The sequence below is a fragment of the Physeter macrocephalus genome, chromosome 8 (genome assembly GCF_002837175.3).
Source record: "Physeter macrocephalus isolate SW-GA chromosome 8, ASM283717v5, whole genome shotgun sequence".
Classification (NCBI taxonomy): Eukaryota; Metazoa; Chordata; class Mammalia; order Artiodactyla; family Physeteridae; genus Physeter; species Physeter macrocephalus.
The window spans coordinates 13,970,835-13,997,520 of NC_041221.1; the positions used below are offsets into that span (position 1 = coordinate 13,970,835).

Below are 26,686 nucleotides of genomic sequence, written 5' to 3' on the forward strand. Positions count from 1 at the left end.
GTCCCCAAGACAAGTCCCCGTGCCCCCCGCCCCAGATCCCCAAAGCCCCCTCCCAGCCCTCCCCAAGCCTCCCTCCAAGTTGAGCACAGTCCCCTAAGATGAATTCCAGGTGGGCCCCCACCTCCCCCCAGCACCCCCCTGCCATCCCCACACCTGCCCCAAGCCAAGGGGATGGTGCCCAAGTCTCCAGCGGCCTCCTCTGGTCCCGCAGTGGAGGTGGCAGGAAAGGGGGTACCTGGGAAGGGCAGGGCCCCCATTCCCGCTCTGCTTCAGGAGACGCTGCGTCTGAAGGAGAAGGAGGGCTGCCCGCAGGCTTTCCACGCGCTCCTCTCGTGGCTCCTGACCCAGGACACGGCCGTCATCCTGGACTTCTGGAGGGTTCTCTTCAAGGACTACAACCTGGAGAGATACAGCCGGCTGCAGCCCATCCTAGACAGCTTCCCCAAAGGTGGGGGGCCCTGGGGGCTGGGGTCCCGGCCGGCTCAGCCTCCCTCGCTGGGGCTGGTAGCTGGAGCCATCCTCTGAGCCCCAGCTGGACTGTGGGAGGGGAGGCGTGGGGCTGTTTAGGGAGCCCCGGACATCATCCAGACCATCTTGGCTTCTAAGAGCAAAGAGCTGAGGCCTCACCTGCCTGAACGGGGCGTCAGTTCTGGGCTTGAAGCTCAGCCTCCGGCCCTGCACACGCCCGCAGATGTGGACCTCAGCCAGCCCCGGAAGGGGAGGAGGCCCCCGGCTGGCCCCAAGGCCACCGTGCTGCTGCCCAGGCCCCCCACCAAGAGGAAGGCCCTGGAGGAACCGAGGGCCACCCCTCCAGCAGCTCTGTCCCCGAGGGGCACCTCCAGCCCAGGTACCCAGCTTGAGGAGCCGGTGGGGTCACAGATCCCCTCACGGAGCCCTACACCCCCTGACCACACCCCTTCCCCGACCTGGTCCGGGAGCATCTGTCCCTCCTGCTTGGCCCAGAGCCAGCCTGGCAGAGGTCCCTCTGGGGACTTGGATGGACACCCTGTATGAGCCCCGCAGCCCTTGTTGACCCCCGGGCCCTGTGAGTAGGCATATGGGTGTACTTCCTTTCTCCTGATGTGGACACCAGAGCCCGGTAAAGCAAGGGGACACACCAGAGTCCGGGAGACCCCACCTGGCACTCTCCCAGCTGCCCCCTGGCCTTGGCCCGGCAGCAGGAGCAGGGCCAGGCTGTCCCTGCTCCCGTACAGGCCCCCAAGCCAAGGCCAGGCCCTCCAAGAAGGCAGAGAGCAACGCAGAGCCACAGCGCCTCCCGCTGGGCAACGGTGAGCCGGGCCCCAGGTCTGGGGGTCAGGGGCCCGTCTTGGGAGCTGGGGCCATGCTGGCCTGGGGTCACCCCACCTGTGCCCGTCTGAGTGCCCCACCCTTCAGGGCCAGCTCCGACTCTGCTTCCTCCAGGGAATCCCCCCTGTCCCTTGGCCAGACGCAGCCTGGGACCCGGAGACCTCCCATGGGCCCCTGGTGGCGGCCTGAGGGCAGGCTCTGGGGACCCTGCCTCCCTCCCTCCCAGCCCAGGGCCATATCCCAGCGTCCCTGTTCATTCCCGCCAGCTGGGCTCGGACGGCTCGTACACCACACACCAGACCGCGCCACATACGTGTACACACACGCACACGCGCTCCCTGGCCCGTCTCTGCACTTACACGCGGGCTGTCTGTCTGTCTGTGGAGGGGCTGGACCCCCGCCCCGGCCTGCCCTGCGTGGAAAGAAGGAAGGATTCTGCTGCCCAGACGCCCCTCACTCCCCACTGCCCTGCTCAGGAGCCGTCGTCCCAACAGATGACCCCCCATTTGGTGCTCCCTTCCCCAGGAATTCAGACCATGTCCGCTTCGGTGCAGAGAGCCATGGCCGTGTCATCTGGGGACGTCCCAGGAGCCCGCGGGGCCGTGGAGGGGATCCTCATCCAGCAGGTGTTTGAGGCAGGTAGACGGCGCTGGGGAGGGGCTGCCAGGGGATCCACGTCCCCGCTCAGCTCCCTGGTGGCTCCAGAGCAGCCGGGACATGGACCAGGCAGCCCCCACTCCCTGCAGCGGGTCTGCCGTCTCTGGAGGGGATGGTCTGGGCAGGGCTCGGGGGGCTCTTGGACTGTCAGCTGGACAACCCGCGGCCCCGGCCCCGGCCGCCCCATCCTTGCGTCTCCTCCTTCCTCCGATTCCCCGGGCTGCACACCCTCTGGGGGCGCCGAGGACCCCGGGAGCCGATGCGGGCTCCAGCCTCACCCGCCAGGGATGGTCCACAGGACTCCTCACTAGTTTCCCAGGGCTGTTATGACGAGTTGCCACGAACGAACGGGGCGGCTTAAAGCCACAGAAACGCCAAAATCAAGGTGTGGGCGGGGCCCGGCTTTGCTCCCTCAGAGGCTCTAGGGCAGAGTCTTCTCTGCTTCCTGCGGCTCATGGCAACCCCCATGCCCCGGCGTGTGGTCACACCACTCCAGCTCGTCGCCGCAGAGCCTCCCCCCTGTGTCCCTCTGCGTCCTCCTCTCTTCTCACGAGGATGCTGTCCTTGGACTTCGGTCCAGTGCAAGCCCGTCTTAACATCTACAAAGACCCTACTTGCGAATAAGGCTGCTTTCCGAGACTCCAAGTGGACGAGAATTTGGGAGACGTGCTTCCCCCAGCAGAGAAGTCCTCCTGTGTTCAGGACCCTGGGCCCAGAGCTGACTGGGGTGTGGGGGGTGTGGGGGAGGGACGGCAAGCTGTAGAACCTCCCTGCCAGGCCCCCCGACCCGTCTCCTCCCAGGTGGCTCCAAGAAGTGCATCCAGGTTGGGGGCGAGTTTTACACTCCCAGCAAGTTTGAAGACCCCAGTGGGGGAAAGAACAAGACCAGAAGCGGCAGCCTGAAGACCCTGGTCCGAGCCAAGGGGACCCAGGCTCCCGCCCCTGTAAGCGCTGCTGGGAGTGCCCCTGGGGAGGCCCGGCCCTCGGCCCCCTCCCCCAGCACCCCGGGCAGCAGCTTCCCGTCACCTCCGGTGGGGAGCTCTGCTGGGGCTGGGGGCCGCCCCTCCCGCCCGAATGCCTCCCCTGCGGGTGACCCTCTCTCTTCTCCCCGGCAGGGTGGAGGCGATTCGAGGGCAGGCCAGCGGGACAGGGCCCCGGGCCCCCCTGCCCTCCCCAGTGAGCCCCAGCTGCACCAGGTAACGCCCAGGGCACCCCCAGGATCCTGAGGGCGGGGCCTCCTGCCGATTTGCCGCTTGGCCAGGGCAGTCGCTCCAGGGACTGGAGGACAGAGGTCTGAGCTTCTGTTCACAGAGTGGAGCACTGTAGTTTTCATAGTATTTTTTTCTGGTAATACACAACTGTAAACATTCACATAAGTTAGAGCAAGCGGGTCCTCCCAGGCTCTTAAAACCACAGCATTTGGTCCAGCTGCCAGCTGTCCCACGCCTCACAGTTGGGCCCTTGGTGTGGCTGTGTCCCCTGCTAGGAGCCAGGAACCCGAGCATCACGTTCGCCCTTGGGCTCCCGGCACCCTTCCTGCCATGGATCCCGACACCTCCGCCAGGCGCTGTGCTGGGCGCCGGGGAACCGAGAAACGAGGAGGCCTCATGCCTGCCCCCAGGAGCTCCTGGGCTGGTGGGGTCTTGGGGGGGGAGTGCTACAATGAGTGCACGCATCCCCGTGAGGGGCTGCCCAGCCCTGTAGTCCCAGGGGGCTTCTGAAGGAAGTGGCGTCCAGGGGGGCACGGTGGCTGCCATCCAGGCAAGGGCGCAGGCAGGCCTCAGGCGGAGGGGACAGGCCAGCGGGTGCCCAGGGCCAACGGGAACAGCGGGTGCCCCTCCGCCGCCCCGTGGGTGTGGGCGTGCGGTCTTGGGGCCGCCTGGAGACAGGCACCCGCGAGGAACCAGCCTTCCTTAAGGGCCCTTCTTCCCGAGAGGGATGGCCCAGGAGGTGTTCGGGGCTCGGGTCTCAGAGGAGGAGGGGTCTTGGGGAGCCGTGGGGAGCAGGCAGTCGGGGCGGGATTTCAGCAGGGAGCAGGCGAGGGGAGTCTCTCGGGGAGGGCGCTGCCCCATCCCAGGTCTTCCGGTCGCTGCGTGTCTCTCACCTGTGTCAGAAGAACGAGGACGAGTGTGCCGCGTGCAGGGACGGCGGGGAGCTCCTCTGCTGCGACGGCTGCCCCCGCGCCTTCCACCTGGCCTGCCTGAGCCCCCCGCTCCTCCAGGTCCCCAGGTGGGCCCGGCCCCGCCCGGCCTCACAGCCTCCCCATCTGCCCGCCCTGAGCGGAGGCCGCCCAGCAGTCTCTGCACCCCAGGGATGGGCAGTGAGGCCGGCCTGGGAGGGGGCCTGGGCTCAGGTCGCGGGGGGTGGGGCTGGGGCCCGGGACCCTCCCGCCCACCTCCCCGCGTGGCCGCGCTGTCCCCGCAGCCCGGCCAGCAGGGCCCTGAGGCCCAACGCAAGGAGTGGCCATCCCGTCCCATCTCGCCCCATCTTCCCCCAGCCCAAACTGCCACAAGCAGCTGACCACCAGCACTAAACAGAGTCTGACTCCAAGTCGGGCTGGGGAGCGCAGAGGCCCCAGAGCTGCCCCCCAAGGGCCGGTGGGACCCCATCCTAGGCCCAGCGCAAGGCCCCCCGCCCTGGCCCCCCGGGAGAGCGCTGTCCACTACCAGCAGCTCCCGCAGGTCAGGGCGGCCTGGGTGCGGGGAGGAGCGCTGGGTGGGCGCTCTCGCCCCGACCCGCCCCGCTCACCGCATGACCCTGACCGGCTCACACCTCTCTGAGCTAAAACACGGGGCTCTGGCCGGGCCATCCCTTAGCTCCGCTCAATGCTGCCCGTCTTCCGTTCTCCTCCTTCCTGCTCTTGACCGGCTCCTGTTCTCCTGGGCACCGTCCCCCCGTGGACTCGAGGGAGGGTCCCAGGGATGTGACGAGGCCAGCCTAGGGAGGCCCCGCCTGCAAGGCAGGGCCGGGAATGCTTGGGGCTCACCTGAGAAGCACTCGTGGGACGTGCCAGGCTGGCGAGGGCTGCCCCGCCAGGGGTAACTACCCCGGCATCCTGGGCTCTCCTGCTCACCGGCCGGGCAGGCCCTTCCCCTGTGGCTCTGCCCATTCCCCTTAGCTTCCCCATCGGGGAACCTGGAGGAGCCCTCAGGCCTCCCCTGTGTTGCGGGCTTGGGAGTCTACCGTCCCCTCTGCCTTGCCCTGCATGTCTCTGGCCGGTGACAACGTAAAAGCAGCGGGACCTGGAGGTGCTCCAGCTGCCTCCAGGGAAGAGCCCAGCGGGACCTGCCCCGGGCCGAGGAGCCCCGGCCCCAGGAGCCGCCTGCAGAGACCCCGGTACACACAGGCCCACTCCCAGGCCCTCCGTCCGCCGGCTGCCTGCCTCCTGGCCACTCCTGCGGGTCGGGCCTGCCCCAGCCAGAGAGCCACGTGCCCCCCACCCTGGCCTGGCCCCATCAATTCCACTTTCTCCCGTGGGACCACGGGCGCGCGGGCCACCGGGGAGCGGCCCTTACAACGGCCCCGCTTCTCAGTACTCTGCTTTGGGGGCCTTCGGCTCTGTCAGCCCAACGCAGGGGACGCGCTTCGACCACCGATAACGTTCTCCAAAAACGTTTAAAGTGTTCTGTTACCGCAAAGTCACAACGGATTCGACGCGCGCCCCAGCACGTGCCGGCTGTGTACCTGACAGCCCGTGAGGGCCACGGGGCCCCGCCTTTCGGTGGGGAAAGGCTCAGGGAACTTGCTGGGACCACAGAGCCGGGAACTGCACCCGGGCCTTTCCCACGCCGTGTGGCGCTCCTCCCCGCGACACCAGCCCCCGTTCCCAGGGCCCCAGCGGTCATCAACTCCTGGGTGGTGCTGGGCAAGTCCCCTGCGACACCCCTGAGAACTGACCCTCCGGCTCCAGGTCCTCCTGGCACTGAGGTCAGCGGGAGAGGAGGCGAGGGGACCGCCCAGCGAGCGCCCCGCTGGAATGGATGTTGCGGTCACCTACAAGCACCTGCTGGCCTCACCTCCTGCCGCGCCCCCACTTGTGCTGGACCCCTCGGCGCTGCACCCCCTGCTGTGTGTGGGCCCGGAGGGGCAGCAGGTGAGCGGGGTCCTGGGGTCAGGGTGGCTGTCTTCAGGGAGCTCAGGGTCTGCAAGGGTAGCCAGGCGAGCCTGAAACCGGACAGTGACCGGCGGGGGTAAGGAGGTAGGGTTCAGATGGAGGTTAGGGGTGGGGCCGGGGGAGGGGGGCTGCCAGGAGCAGCCAGGCTGACCAGGGGGAGGGCGGCTGGAGGAGGCTGGAGGGAGGCCCAGGGGCTCCTGTGCTTGCTAGTGTACCCAGAACAAGGTTCGGGCTCTGCGGGGGAGGGTGAAGGGAAGGGGCTGCTGGAGGGACTCCAGAGGACGCGACCGTTCTCTCACCGCTCTCGAAAGCCCCCATCACGAGGGCAGGACGATAAAGGGGGTGGAGTTCGCAGCCCCAGGCCTCCCAGGCCCTCCTGCCTCCTCTGGAGCGGACGCCCTCCTGGGTCCCCTGGACTAGCCCTGAAGGGGGTCCGGGCCCACCAAGGGGGCTCGAGACGGGGCACCTGGTTTCGCCAAGCTGCAGCCCAAAGGTGCTGGGGCGCCCTTGACCTCTCCAGGCCTGGATCCCGAAACCTCGGACTCGCCCCCCACCCCGTGCGCCCCTCCGCGGCCCCCGGTCACCCCGCCGCGGTCCGTCTGCAGGGCCCGGCGCCCGGCGCGAGGTGCGGGGTGTGCGGGGACGGCGCGGACGCGCTTCGCTGCTCGCACTGCGCCGCCGCCTTCCACTGGCGCTGCCACTTCCCCGCCGGCGCTGCCCGGCCCGGGTGAGCGCGGGGCCGGGGCCGGGAGGGGGAGGGGGAGGGCCGGCGCCCCCCAACGGCTTAGGATTCCGGTGCCCACAGGGCACTCCCAGCCCTGCCCTAGCCCGGGCAGCCTGCAGCCTCTCCTCCGCTCGCCAGGGCCGCCCCGCGCTGCAGATCCTGCTCCGGAGACCCCGCCCCGGCCCCCGGGGATGGGGCGCCCGCCGCGAGTCCCGCCCCGAGCCCCGCCCGCCCGGCTCCCGGGACCCCCAGGCTCGTCGCCAAAGCAGCCGCCGCCGGCCCTGGGGCGCAGGTGAGGGGGGACGCCGCGGGGCTGGGGCTGGGGAAGCACATCTCCAGGGGAGGCCCCGGCCCGGGCGCCAGCTTCGCGGGTGTGCACCAAACCTCCTGACCGTGTGTGCATTCTGTACATACGATATATTTGTTTAAATCGACTCCCGTCTGATAAATCGGCCTAAAAAGGCAAGCCACAGTGGCTATGAAGCCGCCGGTTGGTTGCAGGCCCAGAGCTCCCCTGACCCCCCGGCTGCCCTGGCCCCTTCCGCACCCCCCAGAGTGCCCCGTGCAGGGAGCGCCGTCCTCGTCCTCGGGGTGGGGCGGGGGCAGGGGAGAGCGGAAGGAGGCTCCACGCCAGGGGTGAGCACGTGTGACTCCACCCGGGTCATCTCGCCTCCAATCCTCCAGCAGCCCCGGGCCCTGGGACCTTGGGGAGGAGTGACTAGCCTCACTGGACCTTCACTTCCCAGGGCTCCCTCAGAGCCAGGGGGGTCCTGTGTGTCTCCTGCTCAGAGGCCTCCAGAAGGTGGCGCATCTGCCCCGACTGCCCGCAGCAGGGGCCTTCCTGACCACATCCCTGCCCCGAAGAATCCTCGGGGGCCCAGGGTGGTGACGTCCTACCCCCGTCCACGGTCCATCCTACCTCCCAGTCCCGCCTCGTCATCCCCTGCACGCACGGTGGGTGACGGGGCACCCCAGGCGCTGGGCACAGGAGGGCTCACGCCTACTGGCGTTCCGCTCCTTCTGGAAGCCTCTCTCCTCGTCCCCTCGCCTCTGCACTGTGTGTCCCAAGCCCTCACCCAGGGCTGGTGGCATCGAGGGCTGGAGGAGGTGCCGCGATCTGGCTGATTTCAGCCACAAGCTGGGCGATTGCACGTGGCTCCCCTCAGTATGGCCTCTCGCTCCTCCTAGCCCGTGAACCAGGGGGAGTGTGCCACGTCCCCGGCTCTGGCCCTCGCCCCTCGGGCACGGTTGGCCCCGCAGGCTTGGTGGGTGGCTGAAGGGCTGGCGGGGCACCAGGCTCCTTCCTGTCTGGGCCTCACGTTTCCCATGGGTGACAGGGTCTCTTCCAGCTGGTCCTTGCCCCAGAGGGGTGGCAGGGACCTGGGCAGGCAGCCCCGAGCTCGCCCGCGCCCTCTCTGCCTCGGAGCCGGATGTTAGAATTCAGTTCCCGGGGCCCCGCCTGGAGGAGCGCACAGCAGCCCACCGCCCTGGCGTGGACACCGCCCCTAAGCCCCCTGCTGCCTCCGCAGGGGGTCCCGCTTCTGTGGGGATGACCCCGGCAGGGGTGCGGAAGTTGGGTCGACCTCCTCCCTTTTCTGGGTTCCAGGCGGGGGACGATTCTGCTCCTCATGAGCCAGTTCTGCACAGGGATGACCTGGAGTCCCTCCTGAGTGAGGTAACACGTCACCTGCCTGGGGCTACACCTGCCCCCCTCTGCCTCCGCCTCCGCGGCCTCTGAAGCAGCCAGCTCCCAGGCCACGGGAGGAGCTGGAGACCCCTGTTCTGGGCACACTGGACACCACAGGCCCACGCCACCCCACATGGCGCTGGACGCTCCACGCACAAACGAGCCAGAGCGGGCCCCGAGCTGCTCCCCTTTCTAGCTGCCCTGGAGGTCCCGGGGGCCTGGACCCTGGAGAGCTGGCGGCTGCTGGAACCGGCACCAGGGCCACTGAAGCCTGATGTGGAGGCCGTGACTTTCCCCGGGGCTGGGGGTGGGAGCTAGGCACTCTGGGACCACGCCCCCTCGCAGATCCCTCACTCCCCCTCCTCAGCCCAGGCCCCTCCACCCGACGACGACCAGCTAGAATCACTGGGAAGAAAAGGTGGCTTTTAGAAAAGGTTCAAGTCCTCCAGCCACCCCCAGACCCCAGGTGGCTAGTACGTGTCCCCAGGAGCCCGGCGTGGCACCTTGGGGGTCCCAGCTGACCACGGGGGCCCTGCCTTGGGTGGTGGGCCAAGCACGGGCAGGTCCCAGACACTGAAGCTGTCTTTAGAGGCCCCACGAGGGCCAGGGGTGACCCGAGGTGCCAATATAGGTGGGCAGAGTGGAGCAGGTTCACAAGCCCCTGTGGGGCAGGTCACCCCCGTTCTGTTGGAACAGCGGGTGTTCCCACGGCTCCCCCAGTCCCGCTGGAGCGTCAGGCCCTGCGCAGAGCTGGGCAGGGTCGGGGAAGGAGCTGGCCCTGCCGAGACACCGAGAAGAGGCCACCCGTTGGCAGAACAGCCGAGGTGGCTGTGCCTGGGCTGACGGGAAGCTCGGAGGAGCGCGGGGTGAGGCGTGCCCCCGGCGGTGTCCGGTGGGGCCTCGGGCCTGTTTCCGCAGCTCTGTATAGGAGGGCTGGGTTGGATGGCGCCTTCCCATCACGATGGTTATGACTCAGGTGGCCCCGGAGGCCAGGGCGGGCCGGATGTGGGCCCGGCAGGCACCTGTCCCCTGAGGTTCTGGCCAGGGCCCAAGCCCCGCTCTCTGCTCTGTCCTGCAGCACTCTTTTGACGGCATCCTGCAGTGGGCCATCCAGAGCATGTCCCGCCCGGTGGCCGAGGCGCCCACCTTCCCCTCCTGATCCAGGACCCCAGCCTTCGGGCAGCATGGGAGGAGGAGGGGAGGCACCTGAGGACGCTGCCAGAGCCGGAGCAGACCTCATACGCACGGCCACTGGCTTGGAAAGGGACCGAGGGGGAGGTTAGGGCCAGGAACTGAGATGTTCCAAGTGCCGTCAACAGTCAGCTTGTCAGCAGCCGGGCCTGTGGCGGCACAAAGCCATTGTGTGCGCTGAAATTAAAGTCACTTCTGTGGGTTCGACACGCTCTCCAGTACAGTGTGCTTGTTTCGGGGGGGTTCTTCCCCTGTGTTTCTGGTGCCCGTTGTGTAGGGTGACTGGGTGTTAACGGGAAGAGAATGCCTCTGCTCCACCCTCTGCTGGAGCCCCCAGGGGCTTGCCCTGCCCCCAGCACAGCCCCTGCCCCACGTGGCCTGGTCCCGCCCACCTCCGCCCACCCCCCCACGTGCTCCTCGAAGGGCCCAGCTCATCCCCGCCCCAGGGCCTTTGCACGGGCTGCGCCCTCTGTTCAGAGTTCCCCTGCCTTGGTGCTTCGCACGTCTGTTTTCTCACCTGTGAGATCTCAGCTCCTCATTCATTCATTCAGAGTCATTTATTCAGGAAACCTTTACTGTGGCTCTTCTATATGCTGAGCATTAGGGGTCCTAGAGGGACATTCCGGTGACAGACCACTCACAAGAGGGGGTGACCTCAGACAGAAGCAGGAAAGAGGACAGGGGTCAGGGGGCCGGAGTGTGCCAGGGGAGAGGCTGGAAGCTAGAGTGGTGCGTCCGGGACAGACATCAGGTCAGGTGATGGGGACACAGTGGGCCGCCGTGGACAGCGCTGGGTTTATTTTGCTCGTGGCACCCACCACCGGGAGACAGCCCATCAGAACTGAGTTCTTTCCTAGTGGTGTCTGTCTCCCCTGAAAGCGGCCACTGTGGGACTTGGGACGCTGTCTGGCTCTCAGCCATGTCCCCAGGACCTGGCACAGATGCTGGGTCAGTGTTGGTGGAAGGAGATGTCAGGGCTGTCGTAGCCCCCACCTGCAGAGACCCCCGTGATAGAAGCCCTGACGGGGGTCAGAGCCCTGGGGAGGGAGGGGTAGCTGCAGGCCTCATGCGCGTTGGGGGCAGAGGTGGGGTGTGTGCCGATTTGGTGCCCGTGGCTTGGGTCCCCACCCCGGGCGGGGGGGCCGGCAGGGAATGTAGCAGCAGGAATGGGGGTCCCAGCTCGGGACACACAGCCCTTGGACTTCTGGGGTTCTCGTGGCTCGCTCAGACCCTCTGGAGCCCCTCTGTGCCGGGCACACATTAGGTAGCCTCTGCGCGGGCGGTGGGGACAGGGCATGTCGGCCCACCCAGGACAGCACTGGGGAGGGGCCGGCCGATGCCCTCCAGGTAGGGGGTAACTGCCCCCGGCCACAAGGTCGAGCCGTTTATTCCAACAGGGACCCACTGGTGAGGACGCTAGCGTCGTATGAATGAGTAGGCAGCTGTTCCAGGCCAGGCCGGGCCAGGTGGGCAGCAGTGAGACAGAGGGAAGGGGACAGTGAGGGCAGGAGGGACACAGCAGCCGTGGCCGCCTGTGGAGCGTCCCAGCTCGGGGGTCGGATCACATCCGTGGACAAGGGAAGAGCCAGAGGAGGGAGGAAACCGGAGGTGAGGCTTGGGGGGTGGGGGGGATGCCCCGAGCAGGGTCCTCCTGGGCGGGGGGAAGGCAGGCGGGGAACGGGGCGAGGGCCCGTCCCGACTGGGGGGGCCCCGGCCGCCTGTGGAGCGTCCCAGCTCGGGGGTCGGATCACATCCGTGGACAAGGGAAGAGCCAGAGGAGGGAGGAAACCGGAGGTGAGGCTTGGGGGGTGGGGGGGATGCCCCGAGCAGGGTCCTCCTGGGCGGGGGGAAGGCAGGCGGGGAACGGGGCGAAGGCCCTTCCCGACTGGGGGGGCCCCGCTTACCTGAGAGCTGCTCTTCCCCACCGAGCCCAGCTGCTGTCTCTGCCCCCGGCCGCCACCCACCCACAGGACGAAGCAGGGCTGAAGTCTGCAGAGGCCGGTGGGGGCGACGTGGTGTGGGTACCGTGGCAGTGGTGGGGGGGTATATCGGGGAGCTGACCAGGCTGAACCCAGGTGTCACAGCCACCCAACCCATCGTCGTCACACCCTCCCAGGCCCCCCACCGCTGCGGAGCACAGCCGCGGCGGCCCTCCTCTGAGCCCACCGCAGCCCCGGCACCACTGGGTCTCACGCTGGGCTCTGCAGACCCGGCCTCATCAGAATCCTTCTATGGACGGGTTCACGGAGCCCCTCCACCGGGGGCTCGGTGCTCCCTTTGGTGACCTCCACTGCACCCGTGTCACTTCCCACAAGTTCAGGAGATGTCACTTTCGGGAGTTGAGCACGGGGCGGGGGGGGCTCGCGGCAGTCCCGAGTCCCGTCTGTCTGTCCGTCCGTGGTGTGCGTGGGAGGAAGTGTGGGAAGCAGGAGGCACGCAGGGGCCGTGAGTGGCATCCTCCCCTGCCGTCAGCAGCCTGCGTTCGCTGGTGCTGCGTCTGTCCCGCGTTTTAAGCGTAGGGGACGCGAGGACGACTGTCCAGAGCAGGCGCTGCCCTTCTGCAGCCCCTGCGCTTCGCTTTACTCCTCAGGGGCTGACCGTCCCTCCACTGCTCCCGTCGGTCTTTCTGTGGGGCCGGAAGCTGGCCTTGCTCATCCAGCACCGAACGGCTGCCGGCTACGTGACACCCTGAAGCGTGTGTCTGCCCAGTGGGTGAGTGGGCCTCAGCCAGCGGTTTCATTTGTACATCCCGTCCCCGGGCTCGTTTCTTGGGCTGCTGTGACAAAGTGCCACAGACCGGGGGGCTCAAATGACAGACGTTTATTCTCTCCCAGTCCTGGAGGCTGAAGTCCGAGATCCGGGTGCGGCAGGGCTGGTCCCTCGCAAAGCCCCCCTCCTGGGCGTGTAGACCAGTCTCTTCCCAGGGTCCTCACACGGTTGTCCCTCTGTGCAGGTCAGTGTCCGGATCTCCTCCTCTCAGGAGGACACCGGGGCCCATCCTTACAACCCCATTTATCTTGGCCACCTCCGTGAGACCCTGCTTCCAAGTACAGCCACCTTCTGAGGGGCTGCAGGCTGAGGCTTCAGCACGTGAGCTGGGTGGGGGACACAGACGCTGTCCTTGACCAGACTCCACTCGGGTTCCTCTGAGTCGGCTCAAACTTGGCCTCCGTCCTTGGTCCTTAGTTTTGGCGAGAATCTTGCCAAGTCAGTTTCGGGGAAACCCCACCCTTGGACTCGGATGTCTCTCGATATCTGCTGCATTTCTCATCCCCACCCTCAATAGCTGGTCACCTGGCCCACCCTCGGGAAGGGTCCCGTCGAGGGGCTTAGCCGCATCCCCTCACCTCAGTGTTTGCTCTTTGTAATTTCCATCCACTGGCCTCACCTTGCTCCTTGGCCATAAATCCCCACTTTCCACGTTGTGTTCAGAGTTGAGCCGGACCTCTCTCCCCTCCTGCAAACCCCAGTGCAGGGGTCCCCCTAGAATAAAGTTCCTTACCACCTTAGCAAGTGTCACGAGTACCTGTTTCTTTAACAGGGACAGGATTTGGCCGTGACACCAACCTCGCTCTTTTCATCTGCACGAGGCTGGCAAAGGTCTTATTTTCCCGCGCTTGGTTGGAGGCTTAGCTGTCAGTGTTCTGAAATTGTTAACAATCTGTGAACAAGGGGTGTGAATTTCATACCCAATCGTGCTGGACCCCTGGACGGGGTCGGGGGTCATCGCTAACAGGCGGTGAAGAGCCCGGTGCAGGCGGACGTGTCGGGGGCTTGGTGGGCTCGGGAGAAGACAGTGCTCTGGACACGGTCAGAGTCGAGATAACCGAGAGGGGCTGAGCTCTTGGCTGGTGGTCTGAACTGGACTGGACGCAGCCTCCTTCACCCCGTCACCCGAGCTCCGGTCATCTGACTGTCAACCCGCAGCTTCCAGGATGGTCGCCTCACCTCTGTTAACTCTCTCGGGACTTGCAGCCCCTCTGGGAGGTTGGTGGCAGCACCGCAGGCAGGGGTCTCACAGGGGTCCCGGGGACAGGCGCTCGGGGGGACCAGGCCCCCGGGGGGGCTCTGTCGGCCGCTGTGTTCCACCTGCGGCTTTTCCTGCAGCCTGGCTCTAAGCTGCCGGGTAACATGTCCACAATGGTGAGCTCCACGCAGCCCCGCTGAAGCCCCCCCCAGCCCTCCGACAGAGACCACCCACCAGAGGACGCCCATCCCAAGCATAACACATCCCAGTCTCAGGGAAGCCCCTCGTTCTCGCCACGGCCTCCTCTCCATCCCTTCAGGGCATAGCCCCCTTTGCCTGGTCACTTGCTCTCCGACCATCCCCTCCAGACAGTGCGTGCCAGGGGCAGGTTTGCACAGAGCCCAGGCCGGCCAGCGCCGCACAATTAGTGAATCCGACTCTGAAAATGGACTAAACGTTCAGTGTCCAAGGAGAAATAATCCCAGAGATTGGGATGTTATCCAGACAGACAATAAGAATGATAAACACAAGCCCGGTGGGTGAACAGATACTTATTAAATTATATTTATAAGTATGTAAAATCTATGTATACACACAGAGTGCGTACATACGTACATACACCCTGTTGGTCCATCTCCTTATCTCTTTATATATAGAGAGAGCGTGTATGTGTGTACTTAGAAAGTGTCTATGTATCTACCTATCTATCTATCTACCTATCTATGACAGAGTATGTACAGTTGACCCTTGAACAACTCAGGAGTTACCCCTGTACAGCTGAAAATCTGACCGTAAGTTTTGTCTCCGTTGAAACTTAATTACTAATAGTCTACTGTTGATCAGAAGTCTTACCGATAATATAAACAGTTGATTAACGTGTATTTTGTATGTTATATGTATATATACATACGTTTTATGCATTCATGACGTACTTAACTTTTTCTTAACTTTTTGGATAATTCTAGGTTATGTGGCTCGTCTGCAAGTTTTCTATAATGGTCACAAATTTCCAAAAGTTTTTCCAATATATTTATTGAAAAAAATCTGCATATAAATGGACCCACAGTTCAAACCCATGTTTTCAGGGGTCCCCTGTATATACATATACATTTAGAAAGTGTATATTTATATATACAGACAGAATATATATAAAAAGAGAGCATATGTTTATAAACGTATGTATGAATATATGTGTGTACACGCGTATCTATGTGCACATGTACACGTGTATGTATATGCGTGTATGTGTGTGTGTATAGAGGGGAATACTGGAAGAAAACACTGAAAAGATGAAGACAGTTGTGTTGAAACAAGGATTATAGATGATTTTTCCTTTGTAAACTGTTCTGTCACTCTGGTTGATTTTTAAATAACTTAAAAAGTACGATTTCCAAAAGGCACAGCCACTTCCCACCGTGTCCCTGCTTCCTGGCCGAGGCGGGCTGGTGCGCAGGTGGCCAGGCTGTGCCTTCCGTGGCTGGGCAGTCGCCCCCCTTCTGCCCCGAGCCCAGGCTGCCTGGCTCCACGGATCGCTGCACGAGCGGATGTGGGAAAGCCAAGGGCGTCCTCCTCCCATGTGTTGAAGGGTAGCGTTCCATCCCAAGGAGGCTGAACTCCCGGCACCCTGTCCTCTGTAAATGGCTCCCGTCATTCCAAGGGGGGTGGACGTTACTTTAGGGGGCGATCAGGGGCAGCCCCAGGGATGGGGGTGGGACAGGCGCAGCAGCAGTGCTGCCAGAGCTAAAGGGGCGCCCGGGGGGCAGGGCGGCAGGGGGAAGAGGATCTCCAGCCCCGACTGCCCCCCCATCTCCCACGGGGCGCAGGAGCCCCCCTCCCTCGTCCCCCACCCCCACGCGCAGACCCCCCCTGCTGGGCCTCTTAGACACCTCACACACCCGTCCCCTCTCCACCGTCACCGCCCCAGAACAGCCATCACTGCTCATGGCCCCCAGATGCGCCTCCCCCTCCATCCTCCACTCAGAGCCGTCTTCCTGAAATGCCTACCCTGTCCTGAACGGAAACTTCGGGGGGCTGGAGAGGGGGGCACGGGGCCATCTTACTGCTCTCTCTGCCTACGTGCACGCTTGAATCCTCCACGGCAAAATGGAAAAGCAAGCCAACAAACCCCAGACCACAGGCCTTCAAGGCTCTCCCGAGTTGCAGGGGGATGATCAAAACCCCTATCTGCTTTCAGCCAGGTCTGCCCTGCCTCTCTCCCGGAGGGGCCATCCTGAGCCCCACGGTCCACCCGTCCCCACCTCCCTGGGCAGGGTCCCCTCCCCGCATCTCTGTGCAACTTTGTACCCCATGTGCAGCACCTGTGTCTCCTGGGCTCACAGACTATGAGCCTGGAGCAGGCAGACAAGGCTTGTGGTTGGAGCCCAGGAAAGGGTCGTCCCTGTGGTTGACAGGCTGGGATCTGAAGTGCTTCTGCAGCCAGTGCAAACAACCAGGCTGGGCCAGTACAAGCTCGGGGTCCCCCAGCATGCAAGCCGATCTACTCACTGTCTTCCAGAAGAACCCCGGGCATAAACACGGCCCCCCCGGCCAAGCGTTGAGTGGTCCTGAGGCCTCAGCAGATGAGCCTGGTGGGAGAGGAGGGCTCAGGCTGGCTGAAAAATGGAGCCCCCACATCCCTCCCTCACCCCAGCAGAGGTCAGACGCTCCACTCTGGAGGTCAGGCAGAGTGTCTGGACCTGGGAATGCCATAAACAACTGAGGCAAGGGGTCCACGTGGAAAGTGCATGGCCGGATCACGAGGCAGAGGGCTGCATGCGGGGCTCCACCCCTTCTTCCTTCAGCTCCTGACCCGATCTTCCCTCCAGACAAGAGACTGGAAGATTCTTTTCTTGAATCTGACCAACCTAAAGGGACAACAGTTCTGGGGGTTACCCAAAAAATGGCCCAGAAAGCTCACCCTACAGCAAGACTCAACAACCAAAAGTCACCTGTCACATTCAGAGGTTCTGCCTCTTAATCACAGATAGCCAAGGATTCCCAGACATTAAAGAAGGCCCCTAGGATGGCAGAGGCCAAGACAAAAGGAAAGAAAGAAAGCAGCACAGATGAAAAGAGAGACTCAGAAGGGAGGAATGAATGTTAAAAAATCAAATAAAACTGTAAGATTCTTAGACAGATAGGCCCTGTATTCATGAAACAAGAACAAGACTCTGTTAAAAGGAACAGCTCTTGGAAATCAAAACCATGACGGCAGAAATGGAGAACTTTACACCGGGTTGGCATAGCAAGCTGAAGAAAGCTCTCTGAACGTACAGCAAAAATGAGTTATAAAATAGGAAAGTCAGGCTAAGACTTTCTAAAACTGGCAAGTAAAACTATATAGGATATCAAAATGTAAATACCAGGAGTTCCAGAAAGAGTAAAGGGAAACGCAGAGAGGAAAGAGTTGTTGGGGAAATGGTGCAGGAACTTGTCCCAGATAGAACACACGCACTGCTGCCTTGGAAGGACCCAGAACGTGCCCGGCCCTGCACTGGGAAGCAGACCCACACAAGGCGTTTCCTGTGGAATTTCACAGCCCCTGGGAAAGGAAGGTCCTGCATGCTTCTAGGGAGGAAATATTGGGTCCTGTGCACACACAGAGGAGTCAGGCGGCTTTGACTTCCCAGTAGCAACCCTGGAATCAAGGAATGATGGAAGCCACCTTCAAAGTTCTGTAGGACGATGATTTCTCACCCAAGATTCTACACACGGCCAAGTCTTCAATCAAGTACCAGGGTCGAGAAAGGCCAATTTCACACAGGCAGAATCTCAAAAACGCCCTGAGCCCTTTCTCAGGAAGCTCCTGGAGGATGTGCTCTGCCCAAACGAAGGAGGACGATTTGGGAGCTGGTGACCACGAGGTCCACAGGGGAAACCGATGGTGACAGAGACCCCAGGACGACAGCTGTGCGCCCAGTGGTGAGGCCACCATCCACACAAGGGCGGGGGGCCTCAGGGCACAGAGAGTTTGAGGGTTGCCTGTGAGTCCCTGCCATTCTTCCATCTTCTTAACCTGAGGCCAGAAGGTCAGTCAAGTGGCCCAGATTCTTATCCATGCCTGATTTGGCACAGCTGTGACTAACGAGGTCCCTCTTTCCCCTCTGTGATAATTTAAGAAATATTTGTTGTTATTCGTGATAAGAACACTTAACATACGTGTACCCTCTTAGCCACGTTTTAAGTGTCCACTACAGAATTATTAACTTCCAGCACCAGGCTGGACAGTGGGCCCTGGGACACACTCATCTTGCAGAACTGGAACTCTCTCCCTTTGACTCAAACCTCCCCCTTCCCCGACAATGGAATATTTTTATGTAAACTTTGTATTAGAACGTAACTTATATAAAGAAAAAGGCACAAATCATAGGTGATCAACTTCCTGAATTTTCATAAAGCAAACACACCTGCGTCACCACTCAGCTCAAGAAACAGAATGCTACCGGGACTTCCCTGGCCATCCGGCAGTTAGGACTCCGCACTCCCAAGGCAGGGGGCCTGGGTTCGATCCCTGGTCAGGGAAATTGATCCCGCATGCCGCAACTAAGAGTCCGCATGCCGTTACTAAAAAAAAAAAAAGACCCTGCACACCACAACGAAGATCCCGTGGGCCGCAACTAAGACCCAGTGCAGCCAGATAAATAAATAAATAAATAAATTAATAAAAAGAAAGAAACAGAATGTTACCCACCCCCAGCCTCCTACTGGGTGTCTTGGGACCTGTCACGATGGAGGCCTTTCCTCAAAGCCCCCAATTTGGTTCATGGGGACTCTCCCACCAGCGACCAGTCTTCCTGAGGGCAAGGGTCCAGTCTGTCCAGTGACTGGGCTGGATTCCCACCTTTCGGGGGGGCCTGGATCCGGGGAGGGGCTTCGTGGTTCCGAGTGACTGACCCACTGACCACCCAAGGTAGAGCCCCCTGTCCTGACCCAGGTGCCCACCCCACACGATGCCTGGTGTGCAGGTTTTCCAAGGGTCCAGCAAACATTTACTGAAGTAAGGAATAAATGAATGGATGGATGCTGGCTGGTTTCCCTCTTAACTCTTTTCGCATCTTTATCATGCACCCCCTCCGGGAGGGAGGGCCATCACCAGGGGTGCCCCGAGTCGGGGCAGAGCTTCTGTGGCTCCTGCAATAAACGAAGTTGAAATAGACCGGCGCCTAGAATAACAAATTCCTGCGGGAAGCCGGGCAGGCAGCTATTGGCAATGGCTGGCCTTCCCTCAGGTCTGGTCACCGTGCTTGAGCAGCTTTGCCGCAGGTTGTGACTAACAGACCCAGACGGCCGCGATCCGTCCCCTCTATAAACGCGCCCCCTGTTAGACTGAACAGGTTTAGAAACTTGAACAAAAAGGCCGGCACTGACCGGTCGAGGCCCAGCTCCGCCGCCCAGGTGCCGGGTGCACATCGCCCCGCCCCGGCGTGGGCAGCGGTGACCTCACACGGCGCGGGGCGGAGCGCAGGGCGCGGGGCGGGGCCAGCGACAGCGGCGGCGCGGGGCGGGAGAGCGAGCGCGGCCGAGTCGGCGCCACCATGGCCACCGTGGATCTGGAGAAGCTGCGGATGTCCGGGGCCGGCAAGGCCATCGGCGTGCTGACCAGCGGCGAATAAATTAATAAAAAGAAAGAAACAGAATGTTACCCACCCCCAGCCTCCTACTGGGTGTCTTGGGACCTGTCACGATGGAGGCCTTTCCTCAAAGCCCCCAATTTGGTTCATGGGGACTCTCCCACCAGCGACCAGTCTTCCTGAGGGCAAGGGTCCAGTCTGTCCAGTGACTGGGCTGGATTCCCACCTTTCGGGGGGGCCTGGATCCGGGGAGGGGCTTCGTGGTTCCGAGTGACTGACCCACTGACCACCCAAGGTAGAGCCCCCTGTCCTGACCCAGGTGCCCACCCCACACGATGCCTGGTGTGCAGGTTTTCCAAGGGTCCAGCAAACATTTACTGAAGTAAGGGATAAATGAATGGATGGATGCTGGCTGGTTTCCCTCTTAACTCTTTTCGCATCTTTATCATGCACCCCCTCCGGGTGGGAGGGCCATCACCAGGGGTGCCCCGAGTCGGGGCAGAGCTTCTGTGGCTCCTGCAATAAACGAAGTTGAAATAGACCGGCGCCTAGAATAACAAATTCCTGCGGGAAGCCGGGCAGGCAGCTATTGGCAATGGCTGGCCTTCCCTCAGGTCTGGTCACCGTGCTTGAGCAGCTTTGCCGCAGGTTGTGACTAACAGACCCAGACGGCCGCGATCCGTCCCCTCTATAAACGCGCCCCCTGTTAGACTGAACAGGTTTAGAAACTTGAACAAAAAGGCCGGCACTGACCGGTCGAGGCCCAGCTCCGCCGCCCAGGTGCCGGGTGCACATCGCCCCGCCCCGGCGTGGGCAGCGGTGACCTCACACGGCGCGGGGCGGAGCGCAGGGCGCGGGGCGGGGCCAGCGACAGCGGCGGCGCGGGGCGGGAGAGCGAGCGCGGCCGAGTCGGCGCCACCATGGCCACCGTGGATCTGGAGAAGCTGCGGATGTCCGGGGCCGGCAAGGCCATCGGCGTGCTGACCAGCGGCGGCGATGCGCAAGGTGGGCGCGGGCACGCGGGGGCCGGTCGCCGGCGGGCGGGGGTTCTGCTGTCCCCGGGTCCCTGGGGCCCGCCCGCACCCTCGGCCGGCACCTGGGGCACGCGGCCAGCAGGTCCTCCTCCCGCCCTGCGCCTCCCGCCTCCCGCTCCCTCTCCCCCTCCCAGACCCGGTCCCCTTCCCGGTCCAAGTCCTGGACCCGCCCCCGCGCGCCGGGGGCCCGCGTTCGTGCCGCCCACCGCGGCCTCTGCGCCCGGCCCGCCGGGGGTGTGTCCGCGCGGCCGGCCGGCCGTGGCCGGGACGGGGTGCTCTCGCCGGCCGCCGCTCCCGCCGCCCCCGGGCCCTCCCCGCACCCCTTCCCGGTGGCGCGTGTCAGAAGCCCCATTTCCTGGAGGCCAAGCTGAGCGGAGGCCAATGAAGGCTGGGCAGGTCCCCGCAGGCCCGCAGCGCCCCGGGTCTTCCGAGTTCTGAAACACGACCTGGGGGCCCAGTGCTTCCCCCAAACCACTGCCTCCAGGGCGGCTCTGGGGCATTTTCTTTAGTGCAGAGCTGTTCCCACCCCCCTTGTACAGGGGAGGCCAAAGGTGGTGGCCTTCCTGCTGACGTGCCCAGGGTCCTGCGGCTGGGACCTGGCAGAGCTAGCTGAGTGCCCCTCCTGGGGTCTGTCCTGGTGCCCTGGACTTGTCCTGACTGCTGCTCTCCAGCGCCTCTGGCCTGGGACGGCCAGTGTCACACCTGTGGGGCTTGGCCGCATGGCCACACCACACACCTTGAACCTCAGGAGACACCTTCATTAGCCCAGGAAGCAGGCCTGGAAGGAACCTAGCCCGGCACTCTCAGGCTGCACAGCCGGGCCTGATCTGCCTCCTTCCAGATCAGAAAGTCCAGACACATAATTCCTCTCCCTGCCTCAGGCCCCCGACTCCCCGCTCCCCACTCAGAAGCAGGGAGGAGCTAGGAGGAAGGGGCTTTCACAAGAGAGCAAGCCCAGGAAGGCAGAGACATCAGCCACCGTCTGCGTCCCGGCCTGTGCGGGTTTGGGCTGAGCGCTCCGGACCTGGTGTGGCGGGCGGACAGCGTGCTCTGCTGCACGACCACAGCCCCGCGTGGCCAGAGCGCTTGCCTGTTGCTGGGCAGCGGCGGCTCCCGCTTAGGGCATGGCCAGTGGGCCGGGGCCAGGTGCGAGGAGAGTGGGCTTGGGCAAGCATTGCCCTGTGAGATTGGACCACGGGAAGGGCTTGGTATGTGGGGGACAGACACTTCCTGAGAGGCTGGGCCCGCCTCTCCAGAGAGGCCTTTGCTCTGCGAGGCCCCAGCTCCCCGGCTCTAGCAGGCACAGGGGTCTCCACCCAGGCTCCTGTCTGCACCATGGAGACGACAGCACTGGAGGGAGGGCTGGGAAAGATAAATGCGCGTTTAGGCAGGGGAGCCGAGCCGGTGGGTGGCACAGACTAAACAGGACGAGGGATCGGTGGGGGCAGCTGAAGGGCCAGGGAGGAAGGGGCTGCCGGCCTGGGCCGGTGGGCCAGTGGAGGGCAAAGCCTGTCTGACCTGTGGGTCTCCCCTTGGCCAGCCCGGCCCTAATGCCCCACACGGAACAGGCAGTGCTTCCTGGACACGCAGGAGTGTGGCCGTCAGCGCACCGCCGGCTGGGCTGACTGTCGGCCACCTCACCTCGTGCTGTGTCCTCGCTTCCCTAGACCCCTGGCTGTAACGTGGTTTTCTGATCGGGGCTGCGAGAGAGGAGGGCTCTGCAAGCTTCCCCAGTTTAGGGCTCGGGCTGATGCCTGGGGGAAGATGCCAGGGCCAGCTGGCTCTCTGGGGGGCAGGGAGCCTTCCTGTATTGTAAGTTCTGAAGGCCAGCCTGTGGGCGTCCGCGCCGGGCCTGCGCCCTCTCGCTGGCACTGCTCCGGGGAGCTGGCTCCAGACGGTGGGTTCTCGGTCTGCCCTCAGGGGCCCCCGCTGCCTTCCAAATAGAGGCCGACCTCTAGGGACCCGATGGTGCCAGGCGGGCCCTCCCCGCGTGCCCTCACGGGTGGGCGCGGGGCTGACAGCCGCCGTGGAGAACGGGCACCCACCCCGACCTGCACGTGCCTCCCCGAGGCTCAAGTCTGCATTTGTTGGGGTGAGTGGAAACCAGCCAGCCTCGGGGCAGTGGGCGGCGGGGGGTGGGCAGACCCTGTCCCGTGGGGCCGGCCTTGAGCAGCTCTCTGACTTGACCCGGGCACATCCCTCGGGCCTCAGTTTCCCCTTCTGTAAACAAGACAAGCCACCTGGCGGGTTCCTTCCAGCCAGCCTGAAAGTCACGTCCTCTGCCCTTCCCGTTGGCGGGGAGTAGGTGCCCGTGCGTTGAGGGAAGGTGGTCGTTACGTTACAGATGTTCCTTTGTGCAAAAGTGACTATAGAAGACTATAACCTAGCCCCGCTGCCCACTGGGTCCACCGCTCAGTCTCGCCCCTGGGCCGGACCCCACCCTGCCCCTCAGTAACGTGCAGGACCTGCCTTTTCTGGGTTGATCGGTGTGGGCGCTGATGTCCTGTATTTGCGGGTACGGACCGCCCCCATCTCGATATGTCCCGGCCTGGTTCCACGTCTTCACATCGACTGATGATTAAGTGTGAATCTGCGGGGCCTCATGTCCTGCCAGGATCACCTCTTTCTTGTACATTTTGTTTTCCCGGAAGCTAATTGTGAAGAAAAGTCACCTTATGAACAAAGGCATCCACCTTCGGACATCAGTTTGGCTGTGGTGTCGACTTCCTCCAACAGGAAGTCATCTGTTGCAGTCTCCCTGGCCCATTGGAGGCTGGAGGGTGGAGTGGAGGGGTCCAGGGCTGGTCCATCGGCGGGAGATGCAGCTGCTCTCTTCCCTGCTCCTCTGGCCCTGTGGGGCTTGTGGCTGCCACCCTGGGTTTATTTTGAGAAAGAAAAGCAGATTAAAGGGCAGTTTAAAAGGCCCTTTCAGGAAGGCGGCTTACAGTGAGGTTTACAGGGAAACCCACGCCCTCAGGCCTCCGTATCCATGGTAGCTGGCACAATTCCATTCTAAGATTGAGGAGTTTTCCTGTAATATGGTCATTTGTTCTTCTCTTCGAGACTGAGCACACTACCCTAAGCCTGGGGCCCTTTGCAGTCCCTGGGGCTCCAGCCACTGCCCCCGCCCCTCCCACCACCCCATCCGCAACTGCTGGCCTCCCTCCTGTTGCCAAGGGTTGGGGCTTGGACCCTGAGCCTGCAGTGAGCCCAAAGTGGCCTCACGGGGGAGCGAGGGCAGCCGGGGAGGCAGATACCTGAGGGTGGAAAGCCTGGGCTGCGCAAGGCCCCAGAGGCGGCCGAATGCTTCTGCAGGACCCAAGGCCTGCTGGGGGCCAGGGGGGCAGCTTGGCAGCTGTCTCATCTCCCTCCTTGCCCCTGCCCTGCCCCCCGCCAGCGAGGGCAGGCAGGCCAGCGAGGGGCAGGCAGGCCAGGGAGGGCAGGCAGGGCAGGGAGCTTGCAGCTCGAGGCCCCCTGACCTCAGGCAACAGGGCTGTCGGCCGTTCGGATCCGGTTCCTGGGGCAGCCCGGCTGTCTGGGGGTGTGTGGGGGGTACACTCTCTGGGCTCCTACCCCTAACTTCAGTCGCTGAAACCCTACTTCCCTTCGTTTTGGGGACATGAGACTTTTATGATTTCTTTAGAAATGGGGTTCTTTTGCTAAAGGCAGGTGTGTCAGCTGTGAGTGTTGGGCCTGTGTGCCCTTCTGGCCTCTGTGCTCTGCCAGCCGTGACATCTGGGCACCTCTGCCCCGGGAGTCCCTGGCTCTGGACGTCAGACAGCAGGAGCCTCGGCTGCCGGCTGGGGACAGGGCAGCTTGCTGAGCCCAAGGAGGGTCCAGGGTACATCCTGGCACTGCCCTCACCTGCCGGGGTTCCAGCAGCTCCCCTGCCTTCCCTCTGGGACCTCGGTTTCTCATCTGCAAAAGGGGGACAGTGACAGTGGGCTGATTTCCTGGGAGCCCGGTGCCGTGAGCCCGCTCTGGGGTGGGCTCTGCCCGCTGGGCTCTTCGTGAGGTGCCGTATGCCATATAGCCCTCCATGGTCCTCTGGGAGCTACCTGCTCCCCCTGGGCCCACCTTCCGGGCTGGAGACAGGGTGAGACGAGTGTAAGTACGGTAAAGGTCGAGAGTCTTCACGTCAGGGTCACCCTGTGGACCACACAAGCTACGAGGGGCCCTGGGGGTGGCGGCACTCCCGCAGGACGCCCAAGCTGATGGGCACTGCCCCTCCACCAGCTCAGAGGGCCCGGGGGTGGGCAGGGCTCCTGGGGCCTCGGCCACCCTTGGCTGCTGCCCCGCCCCCTCCAGGGAAAGGCTTTCACAGCTTAGGGCCAGACCACGGGGTGTGCATGTGCTCTGGGCCAGGACCACCAGGAGGAAGGCCGGGGAGCAGGGGTGGTCCTGGGGCCGGACCAAGCACAGGTCGTGTCTGCGATCCAGCCTCCACACCCAGGGTCAGAGGCTGGAGCCCAGGGCAGGTGACTGGCCAACTGTCTTCCTCTCTGAGGACGTGGGGGCCGCCCTGCCTGCCCCTTTGTATTGAACCACTGACATCTTTTGTGACGGGCAAGAAGGTGTGAGGCAAATTGCCTGCAGCCACTGAGTCCAGGCTCCTGCCCCCTCACCCCTTGCCCCTCGCCCGTCCCTGGGCCCCAGCCAGGTGGCAGTCAGTGTGGAGGCTGGGGCCGCCCCGGGTGCCCGCACAGGACCCCTGACCTGGCCCTGTCCAGGCCCGCAGCAGCTGCAGCCCTGGGCGGGGCCGCGTCCCCCCCGCAGACAGGGCAGGGCCACCCCTGGTGCTCGAGTCTCTTGTGGGGCTGCCCACGGGGGTTCCTTCAGGTTGTGCCTTGTGAGCCTGGCTGTGTGCGAGACCCTGGGGACACAGTGGGATGGCCGCCCGTGGAGGGGCCTCAGGAATGCAATGGGGCGCCTCTGACCCCGTGCAGGGACCTCAGGGACACCTTTTCCTTCTCTGGGTCTCAGTCTCAGAACTGACCACGAGGGAAGGGGACTGAGGTTCCTCTGGGCTCTTCTGAGCATCTCCTGCCCCCTCGTCCTGCCCCATGAGTGTCCGTCTTTCCAGGAAGGCTATACTGCAAGGTGGCTGCTGTAGACGGGGGGTGGGGGACAGGGAAGCAGCCCGCAGGGGTCCCAGGGCTGGGGGACAGGGAAGAGAGGTGACCCGCTGAGCCTGGTGGCCCCGGCGTACGTTTGCAGGCTGGGGAGCAGGGGCGCAGGCCCACTCAGCTGCGCCGGGGCCGTCCGACCCCCAGGAGCCAGAACTTGGCCCGAGGGGGCGCTGTCCTCCTCTCCTGTCCACGGAGCCCACCCTCCAGGCCAAGGGGCAGGGGGCTCATGGCCCCAGGGCCCCAGGCACCGACCTCAGGGTGCTCCCCAAGCTGCCCCCCAGGGTGGTGGCCCGAGAGTCTAGCAGAGGATGCGGGCGCATTTGGAAGGCGGCGGCCCCGGCGGCCCACCTGCCCCGCTTTGCATCTTGGGCCCACGTGCCCGACCTGCTGCGATTCCCCCCGGTCAGGGCCCTGGGGTCCGGGGTGGGGGCGCTGTGCTGAGCAGCCGAGGCCTCTGGAGAGCGTGGGCGGCGGGGATGCGGCCGCAAGCGATGTCGCAGGTCTGCGGCCCTGGGGGGGACCTTCCCGGTTTAACTCTGGGGCGGCTTATTTCCGAGCGTGAAGCCGACACAATGCGGGGGGCTCACCCCATGCTGGACTCGGGGTCCTGGCTCGGCGCCCCCCGACATGTGGGAGGGACGGTCCAGGGCGCCCACACGCCGCGTCTCCACTGACGGGCGTCTCCCTGACCCCTTCGCAGGCATGAATGCTGCCGTCCGAGCCGTGACGCGCATGGGCATTTACGTGGGAGCCAAAGTCTTCCTCGTCTACGAGGTAAGGGGGGCGGGGCGGCGTGTGGGGAGAGGCGGGAGGGCGGCGGGTGGGGCGGGGCTGCCAGGCCCTGCGGTGTGGACGGGGCGTCCGCCCTCGGCCTGGGCGCTCACGGGTGGCCGCGTCCCCGAGAGAGAGGAGGGCAGTGAAGCTGCTGTTCTCCTCAGAGGCCGGGACCTCAGCCCCACCCGCCCTCCGACGCCCAGCCCTCCTGTACCCTCATCCCCGAGCCCGAGCCCGAGCCGCCCTAGTGACGGCAGTAAGCGGCCTCCGTACGCAGAGCAACAGAGAATCATTGTTCTGTTCGCTCTGGGAAAGCCGGTGCGCCCTCTGCTTTATCCCCCCAAATCCCTATTTCAGATTTGGGGCAGACCCTCTCTCTCTCTCACACACACACACATTCTCACACACACACACTCTCTCACACACACACTCTTTCTCACACACACTCTCTCACACACACACTCTTTCTCACACACACTCTCTCACACACACACTCTTTCTCACACACACTCTCTCACACACACACTCTTT

At 63.8% G+C, this 26,686-nt stretch overlaps 2 protein-coding genes across 3 annotated transcripts in view; both read left to right on the forward strand.

The window, feature by feature from the left end:
- AIRE (autoimmune regulator) overlaps window positions 1-9,649 on the forward strand; it is a 10,116-nt gene extending 467 nt beyond the window's left edge. Inside the window, exons 2-14 of the mRNA XM_024120075.1 lie at window positions 274-448; window positions 692-847; window positions 1,215-1,289; window positions 1,834-1,947; window positions 2,767-2,909; window positions 3,081-3,161; window positions 4,079-4,194; window positions 5,202-5,301; window positions 5,876-6,058; window positions 6,685-6,806; window positions 6,942-7,059; window positions 8,410-8,478; window positions 9,569-9,649. Coding sequence (XP_023975843.1) covers window positions 274-448; window positions 692-847; window positions 1,215-1,289; window positions 1,834-1,947; window positions 2,767-2,909; window positions 3,081-3,161; window positions 4,079-4,194; window positions 5,202-5,301; window positions 5,876-6,058; window positions 6,685-6,806; window positions 6,942-7,059; window positions 8,410-8,478; window positions 9,569-9,649 — 1,533 coding nt within the window. The remainder of the gene's footprint in view (window positions 1-273; window positions 449-691; window positions 848-1,214; window positions 1,290-1,833; window positions 1,948-2,766; window positions 2,910-3,080; window positions 3,162-4,078; window positions 4,195-5,201; window positions 5,302-5,875; window positions 6,059-6,684; window positions 6,807-6,941; window positions 7,060-8,409; window positions 8,479-9,568) is intronic.
- A 10,432-nt stretch (window positions 9,650-20,081) lies between these two features.
- Window positions 20,082-26,686, forward strand: part of PFKL (phosphofructokinase, liver type) — a 28,102-nt gene continuing 21,497 nt past the window's right edge. For both annotated transcript variants that reach the window (XM_024120405.2, XM_028492722.2), the window contains exons 1-2: window positions 20,082-20,223; window positions 26,082-26,155. In XM_024120405.2, coding sequence (XP_023976173.1) covers window positions 20,139-20,223; window positions 26,082-26,155 — 159 coding nt within the window. In that variant the 5' untranslated portion in view covers window positions 20,082-20,138. The remainder of the gene's footprint in view (window positions 20,224-26,081; window positions 26,156-26,686) is intronic.